The 13,243-nt window shown below is 37.2% G+C and overlaps 1 protein-coding gene across 1 annotated transcript in view; it reads right to left on the reverse strand.

Annotated features, from left to right (window-relative positions):
- Positions 1-13,243, reverse strand: part of LOC150106147 (putative fatty acyl-CoA reductase CG5065) — a 212,891-nt gene that overhangs the window by 152,066 nt on the left and 47,582 nt on the right. The window contains exon 2 of the mRNA XM_090393891.1: positions 3,267-3,419. Coding sequence (XP_090250017.1) covers positions 3,267-3,398 — 132 coding nt within the window. The 5' untranslated portion in view covers positions 3,399-3,419. The remainder of the gene's footprint in view (positions 1-3,266; positions 3,420-13,243) is intronic.

Raw genomic sequence — 13,243 nt, forward strand, 5'->3', positions numbered from 1 at the left:
ATCGGGGGGGGGGGGAGGAGATTAGCGAACAGTGAGAGGGAGGAGGAAAAAAAAGATAAATCATACTTGTGTCACTGAATGTGACGGAGATGGGAGAAGACAAAAATATTAAACTCATATGTCTAACTCTCATGTTATTATTATTATTATTATTATTATTATTATTATTATTATTCGGAAGGAAGAAAGTACTAGATCTGTTGCTGAACGTACTAGTACACTAAAAATTTATAAAACGTCATAGATCTAGTACGAAAGTACTGGTGGTGGTCATCCTGTAATACCGCTTTCGACAACAAAAAGATACAACAGATGGCGCCACTTGGTTCTATTTTCGAAAAGTTCAGTTTCTTTTTGGACAGAGGGTTATATATATATATATATATGACGATTCACTGACTCGGTTGAAATACATATTGTAAAATGAGTAGAATGACTTAAACCGAGAGTTAGGTAAAAAAAAAAAGGGGTTGGGGATTTAATAGTAAAACACGACTAGTTTCTGCTTATAACAGCCTTCATCAGGTGACATTATAAAAGAAAAGAAAAAACACTAAACACTGAAGGTTAAAAAACTATGAACAACATAGAGAGTTTCTATACATAATTAGCATGAAAACGTTGTAATTGTATTTAAAGCTGTTCTTTCGTTTCTTGGATAAAGAAAATATGGAGTCCTCCAACCAAGAAAATTTTGATTTGGATCCTCCTCCACTTAGGCATGAAGTTGAAAGAGCAGTTAAGCAGCTCAATAGCAATAAGGCCCCAGGTGCAGATGAAATCCCAGCAGAGTTAATTAAGGCCACAGGGGATGGAGGGATAAGAGTGTTTCATAGATTGATTACAAGGATACAGGAGACAGGATCATGGCCTAGAGACTGGAAGAAGTCAGTTTTCATACCGCTACGCAAGAAAGGTGATATGAAGGCATGCAAGAATTATAGAATTATTAGTTTGATATCTCATGCAAGCAAAATTTTATTAAAGATCATGCTAAATAGGATTGAGGCCAAAGTTGAGGACCCGAGGAACAAGCAGGTTTTAGGAAAGGTAGGGGCACCTGAGATCAGATCCTTTGCCTTAGACAGATCATTGAAAAATATAAAGAATTCAGACTCCCTCTGGTAATGTGTTTCTTAGACTACTCTAAAGCTTTTGACTGTGTTGAGCATGTGAAACTGTGGGAAGTAATGAAAAGAATGGGTTTTCCTCAACACACTATCAGGTTGATAGCCAACTTGTATAAGGAGCAAGAAGCCACAGTAAGAACAGGTGTTGGATTGACCGACTGGCTTCAAGTTGGAAAAGGAGTTAGACAAGGATGTTTGCTTTCTCCTCACTTGTTTAGTATATATGCAGAGGACATCATGCGTGAAGCATTGGATGAGCTCAGGACAGGAATTACGATAGGAGGTAGATTGATCAGTAATCTGAGGTATGCTGATGATACAGTACGCCTTTGTAATGACATGGAAGAACCAGGACTAATTCTTGACAAAGTTAACAAGATCAGTAACAGAGGACTTCAACTCAATTTTAGCAAGACAAAGATCATGGTTCTCAAAGGAAAAACAAACAGAGAAGCTCTTGAGAAACAAATGTATCTTAATGGAGAAAGAATTGAGGAAGTCAGCAAGTTTGAGTACCTGAGATCCATTATTAATGTGAAGAATTGCTGTTCAGAAGATGTCAAAATAAGGTTAGGAATGGCTAAAACAACAGTCAGAGACCTGTCTAAAATCTGGAAGGATGGATCTATCTCCATGGGAACAAAGTTGAGGATTTTAGATGCAGTTGGTTTTCCAACAGCGACTTATGGATGCGAGACTTGGAACCTAAAGAAGTCAGATAAGAAACGGATATCTGCTTTTGAGATGCGGTGTTACAGAAGGCTGTTGAGGATATCATACACTGAAAGGCGTACAAATGATTGGGTGTTAGAAAAGATTAGTAGAACTTTAAGGCTCCTTAAGGATATTGACAGAAGAAAGTTAAAATATTTTGGACACAGAGAAAGGATGGAAGGAGGACTTCTCAGAACAGTAATAGAAGGTAAATTTCCTGGAAAAAGAGGCAGGGGTAGACCATCAATGAGATGGATGGATGGCGTGTGTGGAGTGACTGATCTTCAGAGAGTTGAGGCTGCCAGAAGGGCAAACAACAGGACTACATGGCGAGGCCTAGTGTGGAACATCATCGAGCATCGGAGTGACCATACGACATCTGTAGATGCCCAGTGAACACAGACAGACAGACTTTCGTTTGTTGCATTGTTGGGAGAGTGCGTGCTTGTAGCATCACGTGAACGCCAGCACATGATTACAGCTCAATGACTATCTGGGAGGTTGTAGCTCAAGTTATTATTTAGATGTTCAAGGTTGAGGATGATTTCCCTATATTCTACGATTTTTCTCTCCAATTCATCACGGCAACGAAAGATGTTAGTAGATCTGTTCCAGCGGACTGTATGACTTGGGTTTTCATCATTAGGATCGGCCGAGAAAAGGATATAGCTTGATAAGGCACTGGCTGTCTCTTGTAAGCAATGTCCCTCATGTGTTCCTCCATACGTAATTCAATAGATTTGTCCTTCTGGCCAAAATAAGGAATATCACAATCACACCATATTTTGTACACAACAGGATATTTAAGATGATGCTGATATAGTTTTGGGTGGCTTATTAAGGAGCGGATTTTTGGAAGTTGAGCGAACAAAGTTCTGATATTTTATTTTTTTAGAACCTTGGTTAATTTTTGTGAAACTGAACTTATGTAAGAAATAGATATATTGCCTTTAAATGTATTTATTTTTTCTGTGTGATGACTAGGAGGATTAAGAAGGAATTTTTCAATAATTCTTTCAGAATATCCATTAAGTACGAAAGTAATTTTGAGATAGTTGATTTCTTTTTAAAGTTCATTTGGGTCATCAAGCGAGCTCTATATCCCAAGGTAGAAATTATTCCAAGTTTTTGGGGAGGGAAGTGATGGGACTGACTATGAAGATATCTGTTGGTATGTGTAGGCGTTCTATACATCGAAATTTTAAGTTTACCAGAAGGGCGGGTCAGTTTTACATCTAGAAAAGGCAGAGAACTATCAGTTTCAAGCTCTGCTGCGAACTTTATACTTGGATGTCGACTATTGAGATGTTCCAGGAAATCCATTTGGGAATCATATCCATGGCTCCAAATGAGGGGAAAAAAAAAAAATATATATATATATATTGGATAAAAACAAAAACAAAGAATAATCAGGGCGTGTACCTTTCCCAGGAAGCCTGTTCCACCCGTCATGAAAATGCTTCTGTCTCTGTAGAAATCTGACACTGAGGATCTGCTTTCTCTCACTGATGCTAGAGAGCTCCCAGTTTCATTTTCTTTTTGCATCTTTGCCATATTAGAAATCTTATGATGTATCTGAAATGAAAACGAAGTTTCCCATTAGTTTGTTATTATACTTTACTCTTCTTTGTACAGTTTCTATGAATATACAGTAGCGAACTAATCAAGCCGAATTTTAGCCACATTTTTGGTTGGGTTTTTGTTTCATTTCACGGTAATTTTGGTGTTTTCTTTGGTTTGGGTTTTAGTTCGCTATTTCGATTGGGTGCTGCGTGTTTTAACTTTCTCTACGATGTTTATTAATAGTGTTGTGCATTTTAAATAGAGTAAACAAGTTGACATTCGTAGTGTTTTATTCATTTTATTTATTCGTTACAAAATGGATACATCTCCAAGAAAGCGTTCAAAAATGTGTACTCTTTCTCAGCAGACATCCATGACTCAAAGACAAATTCCCAATGAGTGTGGTATTGGTTTGGGCACTATTAATGCGATTTTAAACAGGTTTAAGGTGACAGTTTCATTACTCCTGACATAAAAGGAAAATGTGGGCGAAAAAGGAAACCTACAGTCACTCAAGATCGTTTATTAGTCAGGAAAAGCAAAATGAATAAACGAATGTCTTCTGTAGACATAAACACAGAGACTTGGCAGCTAGTGATATTAATGTTTCTGATATGACAGTCCGTCGAAGATTGTTGGAAGCAGGAAGAACTGCCCACACACCAAAAAAAAAAAAAAAAGAACAACTGCTGACGAAGGCTATGAGGAAAAAGAGGCTCCAGTGGGAAAGTGAACAAAGATTGGACTGCTTAGAAGTGGAAAGCCATATTGTCAGATGAGAGCAACTTCTTTGTCCAAGGAGAGGGAGTACCCTATGTTCGCAAATCAAACCTTCAACAAATCCTAAACCCAGCTAAAAAGATATACTGGGTTTTTTTAAGCATGACGGTCCAGAATCACATCATACCTGTTGACGGTATGATGAAAAGTGACCAATACACAAAAATATTGGAGAAAAAAGTGGTCCCACAGATCCAGAAAGACAAAGAATTCATCTTCCAACATAATCTCTCTCCATGCCATACTCTGCCAAAAAAAAAAAAGTGAAAGTTCCTCAAAAACCGCAACATCCAATTGGTGGCCAGGTAACTCTCTCCTGACATAACGCAATAGAAAATTTTGGACCACAGTGAAAGAGAGACTTGGAAAATTAAATTGCGATACAATGGATAACCCATTGTAAACTTATGGTTGCGGATGCAGAAAAAAAATGTGTTCTACGTTGGTAGAGTCCGTGCCAAAGCGAATTAATGAACTTATTAGAAACAGATGAGCACATATAAATTACTAGGTACCGTTGGAGTTTAATTTTTGTACTCATTTTCTTGCAAAATTAAAATTTTTCTTTACAATGTGAGTGTTCGGATTAATTCGTTCGCTACTGTAACATGTTTATAAAAGATGACATGACAGTATATGAATTCACGTATATGAATATTTAGGCCTTGCTCTATTATGGCTAGTATTCAATATATACTAGCATTATAAGTCTATGAAGAGGAGGAGGCTGAAAAGTTCTGATAAACACCTGGAACAAAAATGACCGATTTCTGCAACAAGAGAAAGACTTTTTTTTTTTTTTTTTTTCAAAGGATTAAAAATGATGCAGAAGCGTTGTAATAAGTGCACAACGCTTCGTGGGGAATATGGAGATTAATGTGTAAGTTACATGGTCATACCTCAATTCCTTCATGGTGATTACCACAACTTTTCGGCACACCCTGGTACAAATATTGCTCATATTACTCAATTAACGACGAGATGTATCAGAAACTCTGCACTTTTGGAAGATTCAAGAGTAACAAATCACAATCCTTGTGCATTACATAAAATTACTCTTTTGAAAAACCTTCTACAAGGAAAAAAATGGCAGTAAATGATTTTCCTGCATTAAAATTGCATTGTGGAATATTAGATTAATGAACGTACTGCTTCCTCCAATTAACTTATATCTTAAAGTTTATTTATATTTATTTCGTTACGTGGGTGGTCTGAAAAGTTCTCTTTATTCCAGCGATGCTCCAGTGCCATTATCCCATCCTTGTAGTGGTTCTCAATAAGATCTGCAAAATATCCCTCTACAGCTGCAATCACCTCTTGATTCGAAGCAAAACGCTGACCAGCGAGGAAGAGCTTCGGTTTTGGGAAGAGATAGAAGTCAGAGGGAGCCAAATCTGGGGAATAGGGTGGATGTTCCAACAATTCATAGTGCAGATCCCATAATTTCCCACTGCCAAAACACCTTTGTGGGAAGGTGCATGGTCCTGATGAAAGATGATTTTTTTCTTCTGCAAACCGGGTCTTTTCTCAAGAATGTTTTCGTCTAGTCTGGCTAAAAGATCGGAATAATATTTCCCGGTTATTGTTTTACCATTTTCAATATAATTAATAAACAAAATACATTTAGCATCCTAACACACCGACGTAACGACCTTTCCTGCTGATTGAACTGACTTCGTCTTCTTTGGCACTGAACAACCGGCTTCTGTCCACTGTTTTGACTGCTGTTTGGATTCTGGTGTGTAATGGTGAATCCAAGTCTCATCCATAGTAATAAATCGACGCACAAAATCAGTTTTATTCTTGTTCATATGCTCCAAGCACTGTTCAGAGATTTTCATGCGAGTGTGTTTTTGATCTGCTGTGAGCAAGCGAGGCACCCATCTTGCGCAAAGCTTTTTCATTTGCAATTCTTCATGCAAAATGTATCCTACACGTTCTTTTGAAATGCCCATAGTCTCAGCAATTTAACGCACTTTCACTTGTCGGTGATCCATACCATATCGTGCACTTGATCAATGATTTCCGGTGCTGTTACACGTTATGAACGTCCTTCACGTGGATCATCTTCAAGGCTGGTACCGCCACGTTTAAACTCGGCAGCACATTTCTTAATTGTCGAAAACGAAGGAGTGCCCATAAACTTTGGTGAACTTCGAATGAATTTGTTTTGACGTTAAACCTTCTTTTACAAAGAATTTTATAACCGTACGATACTCAATTTTATCACTTCAAGGGACACTTTTGCTTCAGACAGATGTATAAAACAAACTACTTGATAGAATGACTTGCAATTTCACATGGATGCTTATGACAGATGTACCAACTTAGAAAAAAAAAATCTTCCCGATAGTGCTGCCATTTATGGTCGAGGCCGAGAACTTTTCAGACCACCCTCATATTATTGGCTCGTACATTCACCTGAAAAACCGAATCGATAACATGAATGATGTTACCTTCATGTGAATATGGAGATCTTAGGGGATGAAAATTATTAATGAACGAGGTGATGGCCAGAACGCAGGAAAAGAGGTTGACAGTATTTGATATTTGGGATATATTTGAAGAGCAAAAGAATTATTTGTATGACAGAGATAGATTGCATTCACAAGCATGCATGTATCCTTTGTGCATGCTTCGGTCCATATGAATAATATAATGCATTTCACAGTTACCGAGTTGAGTGCTTCTTTATACTCTACGAAGGTAAACTCTTGAACGAAAATGACGTAAGTAACGCTTCACTAAAGATGCTTATTTCACATAAGACCAGACGAAACATTAAATCATTATTACCACTATAATAAGCCAAAAGGCTATTCTACCGGCGACACAAGTTAAGTTAAAGGGAGATGGTAAATCCCGTTTTATTTTATAGCCGGGTACGAAACTCGGATCGAAATCCATCGAATCCATAGAGTTTCATGCCGAAAAAACTATCGGCGAGCCCAAGTGTAAGTGATCACTTGGGTAGTACACCACCAGGGCAACTCCACGCAAAGGTGGAGCAAGCTCCGTCACTAACTTTAATATTCTCTCATAATGTAAAACACAGCTCCTAAGAGATGTATATATATACTGTTTTACATTATGAGAAGAGGTCATTACACAGACCGGTTTCATCTGGGAGATGGTAAACGGGATTTACCATCTCCCTTTAAATTAAATCATTATATTTTTCTCTCTGACTAATTGGAAAAAAAGGGGGTTAAAGTTTTGTGGGGTTTAAAAAATATATTCTGGCATATTTTCTGTTCAATATTTATTTTATGAAACATCTTTTGGGGTCTCTCTCTCTCTCTCTCTCTGTGTGTGTGTGTGTGTGTGTGTGTGTGTGTGTGTGTGTGTGTGTGTGTGTGTGTGTGTGTGTGTGTGTGTGTGTGTGTGTGTGTGTGTGTGTGTGTGTGTGTGTGTGTGTGTGTGTGTGTGTGAGTGAAAAATTCGTTTGCAGCAAATCAACATCTAAGAAAAATAATATCGTTATTAATGTTTTTTGTTTATTTCTTAGAAGCTCCAAAGAATTCAGAATTAAAATGAATTTTCAGTATCTGAAGATTGTTTTGATGTGTTTATTATTATCATCATTATTATGGACACCTCCGTGGAGTCCGAAGATTCATCGCAGGAGGCGCATAGCATCTCACTAAGCACCAACCGTCATTCACAGCGCTTGTTGTACAGTACTTCGCTTTAAACACTTAATGACAAATCGCTTACGACTGACTGTGACAGCTTATTTCACTCATCCTCACACTCTTTCTATTTTTTTAATGTTTAACCAATCACTGACAAAAAGAAGTCCTTAAGTAATGGTTCTATTGTAAAAAAAAAACAAAAAAAAAACGTACATGTTGTACATTAAAAAAAATCTCTATCTCGTTCTAGAAACTTTATTCATTGAAGGGAAATATTCGAAATGTTCAAAGCAAATGCACACAAATTGTCTTATACAATCTATATATTAGACAGCTTGGTGGTTCACAAACTTGTAGCGTTGATGAAAGAACAGATATTTCTTCAAATGAGATGTGCAGGATTGAATTTGATATTGTTTGTATATTCATTTTGTAGATGGTTGACTATGTAAAGGACTAATTCTGTTTCTTGTTCATTGTCTTCCTGAATGTGTAAAATGTATGGGGGGGGGGACTGGAAAGTTCTGATAAACACCTAGAACAAAAATGATATTAAGGCAACTGATATAACCACAAAAAGAACATATCTTAAAAATCTTTAATCCCCTTGTTTCATCAAATTGTAATAATTTGTTCTTTTTTCTTTTAGGATATATAAGAAGACATATCAGAATGTTTTGGAGAAATTTGAAGCCGCAGAGGTGCAGGCTTTCATCATGTTTTTCGTGCTGCAAGAAACGGCCACAACTCAGATTCACCAAACTTCGTGTGAGATTTTAGGGGACTGTGCCCCAGTATATCCAACGGTTGCCAGATGGGTGGCCAAGTTTAAAACTTGGCATCCTTAGACAAACAGATGCTACTAGGTCAAGAGGACCTTCTACAGCGATCACACCTGAAAACATCGATGCAGTGCATGCTATGATCCGTGATGATAGACGAATACCAGCCAAAAACATTGCAAAGACTCTGGGGATATCCAAGGAATGAGTTGGTGTTATTATCACCACATGCAGAAACTCTCAGCGAAGTGGGTCCTCAAATGTTTGAATGCCGACCAAAAGAAAGAACGTGTGTTGTCATCTCAAGTGATTTTAGATTACTTTGAGAAATCAGGTGTAAATGTTTTGGCTCGTATTGTGCCTGTTGATGAAACATGGATACATTACTATGGCCCAGATACCAAGCAACAGCCAATGGAGTGGAGACACAAAGCTTCTCCACGGCCAAAGAAATCCTGAACCCAAAAGTAATCAGGAAGGTTCTTACCATTGTCATTTGGGATAATAATCCAAAATAATCCTTACAAAAGTACCTTAGAAAGGGTTAACTGTTACAGCATCAGTTTATTCAACAGTTCTGATGGAAATGAAGGAAAAACACCGTGTGAAACTAAGCAGAGGCTGCGTTGCTTTTGCAGGACAATGTGTCTGCTCACACTGTTCATGAAACCCAACATACAATACACAACTTGGGCTTTCAATATCTGCCTTTCGCCATAGCTGGCCTCATCTGACTATTTCCTATTCTAAAATTTAAAGAAACACTTGAAAGGAACAAAATTCACCACAGATGACTAAGTCATATCTGCAGTGGAGGACTGGTGTTTGTGCAACAAGAGAAAGACTTTTTACTCAGAGGATTGCAAATGATGCAGCAACGTTGTGACAAGTGTGTAACACTTTCGGGAATATGTAGAATAATGTGCAAGTTACATGATCCTACCTTAATTCCTTGGTGGGGATTATCACAACTTTCCATCACACCCTCGTACAGCTGCCCTCACAAACGTATCTTTTCCCAAGAGTTATATCTTTATGGCAGGCCAAATATTATTACGACGATTCTTGTCCACCCCTCCCAAATCTTAAATTACTGCTTTGGCTATTTTAAAATATGCACAATTTATTGGACTTTCTTTGAGTTTCAGTTTCTTTTGTTAACTATTGAGAAGGGAGAGATCTCGACGTTTCAGCGCTTTATCAAAATTTACTACTTCGAGCCACCTAATTAAGTGATTTTCCTTTTTGCGACTCGTTCTGTAATGTCCAGTTGCAATTTCTTTTTGAAAGCTTTAAAGGCAATTACAGAAGAAAGCTTTCTTTTCAAATTAATGGAACGACTTGAGGCCTCGAATAATCTGATTAGAAAACTGAAATTTCTGTTCATAAGCGAAAACAATATAGATAAACAGAATGGAAAACCATGTTTTGCGAATAAGTTCCGGGGCCCTATACAAAATAACCAATTGTAATTACCTTTGGGTGCTATCCGGGGAAGCTCCAAACCTCCCCGTCACTTTCATCACGGGTTCTGTTTTATATAATTAACTTTTATTGAAAGTATAATAATTATGTTTAAAAATAATTATTTCCATTGAATGAAATATTATTTTATAATTGGGATTTATTCGTTAATAATTTGTTGTTTAGTACATTTGTTTTTATGCTAACTTCCATATCATAACTAGATTGATATATAAAGAAGCGAAACTATGTGCTACATTGATGGAAGATTTTTCACTTGGCTGTGCTACCAATTATATATTTGGTTTAATCCTTTATCCAAGTGTAAGCAAACAAAGTTTGCGCCTGAAGTATCTTCAGGGCCGAGGCAACTCGTGGCAAAGGGGGACCAAGCTCTCATCTCTCCTTGTCTTTGTATCTCCCATAATGCAAAGCACATCTCCTTGCAGAAGACATGTATCATGCTAGCATTAAGGGAAGGGCCACTACCCGGACCTTTTGTTACTGCTTTTTAAGTTCAAACTTTTTCTAGACTTTCTTCGATTTAAATATATAGATATAGATATAAATATAGATGATTGATTTCTGATTGGTAAGCAGGTTAGGCAGTACGATAAGATAAAAAAAAGTACTAGTTACGATTTACTGCATAAGATGGCGACAGTTAAAAGGTGGGGATATGAACAAGAGCGATAGTTCCCCGAGATTGAGGCATATTATGACAGATATTGTATCTGTTTATATCAGTGGTTAAATTCTAAGCGAATAAGTTCCGGGGCTCTATACAAAATAACCAATTGTAATTACCTTTGGATGCTATCTGGGGAAGCTCCAAACCTCCCCGTCACTTTCGTCACGCGTTCGTAATCAGCCGGCTGTTGATATTGACTATATAGTATATACACATTTAAAACTGTAAACGATTGTTGAATAATAACACAATAATGTAGGCATAATTATTGTAAAGGGAGAAAAGTCACAAAACAGAAAAATGTTCCTGCAAAATAACCAATTGTATTTAGCTTTGAATGCGATCCACTGGTAGTCGAGTGTCTAGCAAGTCAGAAATCTTTCCTGTCGTTCAGCGTATTAATTTTATTGCATTGCAAATGATGGGAATTCTGTGTTTCTGTGGATTCATTACAGACCTCTTTCTCTTCAGAAACTACACATTACAAACTGTCATTAAAAACTCGTTTTGTATTATCATTGTCATCCTAGATATTTTTCCGTTGAAAGAAGGTACCAATGTACTTATCCATAGTCGAAATACTGTATTTACTCGAATATAACTTGTCCTCGCGTATAACTCGCACCCCTGATTTTACTTTTCGAAAAAAGAAATTAAAAAGTTTTGCATATACCTCGAATATGAAAAAAACTCAAACAAGTTTACGTTGAGGCGATAGTAACTTGCTCCGGGAGTAAACAACACGCCCTCCCCAATAGCCACTATACTGCAGAGGCAAGAAAAACAAGTACATTCAAAAACTAATGACTGAATCACATGTCCCCTCATACAGAAACTATGCTGTATAGACTCAAGCAAAACCATATGTCAAACACAGTATCTAACTAAAAACTATTGTTATATAATGTGTGAGTTCGCAAAGCAGCAATGAAATTCAACCGAACGTGTTAAAATTCGTAAACATGTTAAAACTAAGAAATATATATATATATATATATATATATATAGTGAATATTGTTATGGCAGTCAGTTTCACATATTATTGGAATTCGGTTGAAGAGAGTTAGCATTTCAACTCAATTGTTGGCATGCTTTTATCTTTCCATCGCGCGATCTTTTGTTAATACCGCACCAATCATATGCGCTTCTTAATAACATGTCATTGCTGTCTGTTTCACGTTAGGCTTAAATTCCCGTAAAGGAAGAAAAGTCACAAAAGAGAAAAATGTTCCGGGGCCGGGCTCCGGCTGAATTTAACCACTGGTTTATATATACACACACACACACACACACACACACACACATATATATATATATATATATATATATATTTGAGTTTTTTTCATATTCGAGGTATATGCAAAACTTTTTAATTTCTTGTTTCGAAAAGTAAAATCAGGGGTGCGAGTTATACGCGAGGACAAGTATATATATATATATATATTTTTTTTTTACCTTGGGGATAATATATATTTATTAAGGATACCAAGTAATTTTATAAACTTGTTTTTTTTTTTTTACTCCTTCTCCTAAGTAAGCAAAACAATTAAGTTTGCGCCTGAACGTAGTTCAAGTCTAAAGGAAGTGCAACACCAGGGAAACTCGTTGTAAAGGTCTGATCACTATTCTTAGTACGTATTTCCTATAATGTAAAACACATCTCACTAAGTGATGTATACTGTTATACATTATGGGTGTGTGTGTGGGGGGGGTCACTACCCAGACCGGTTTCAACCTTTTTTGAGGTCTCCTCAGTGAGTAGCTAGACCCTGAAATACCAAGGTTTTTAGTAATACAGAGCCTTATCAACTTTACCTATACAAGTTGTTACAGAGTTTCTTATTCAAAGTAAAAGCACCTTGTAGCGTATAGGTAACGTTGATAAGCCTCTGTATTACTAAAAACCTTGGTATCAGGGCCTAGCTACTCACTGAGGAGACCTCAAAAAAGGTTGAAACCGGTCTGGGTAGTGATTCCCCCCCCACACCCATAATGTATAACAGTATACATCTCTTAGTGAGATGTGTTTTACATTATGGGAAATACTAAGAATAGCGATCAGAGCTTTACGCACCTTTACAACGAGTTGCCTTGGTGTAGCACTACCTTTACTATATATAGTATATTTCCTGTTTCCTGGACGTTAAACTTACTAAAACTCCTGAGTTCATAAAAATCTCCATTTTTAGAAAACATACACACACAGGCAAATACCTGCATGCGTTCTCACATCACTATTATTATTATTATTATTATTATTCGTGACACCTCCAAGGAGTCCGAAGACTCATCGCGGGAGGACACCCACTATACAACTGTCTCCACCACTACTACCAATCATCTCCATCAACACCATCTGCCGCCCACCACCACAACTAGTATTTTTTGTCTGTAAATTGCGTGTGTTCTGAACGGCAGATTTGTCTGTATGCGGGATGAAAAACCCGAGTTTCCGGGAGAAAAAACCCTGCTATCCGGCACAGA

The sequence above is a fragment of the Typopeltis vanoorti genome, chromosome 6 (genome assembly GCF_054136105.1).
Source record: "Typopeltis vanoorti isolate ZY-2024b chromosome 6, IOZ_Tvanoo_1.0, whole genome shotgun sequence".
In the NCBI taxonomy this organism is placed as follows: domain Eukaryota; kingdom Metazoa; phylum Arthropoda; class Arachnida; order Uropygi; family Thelyphonidae; genus Typopeltis; species Typopeltis vanoorti.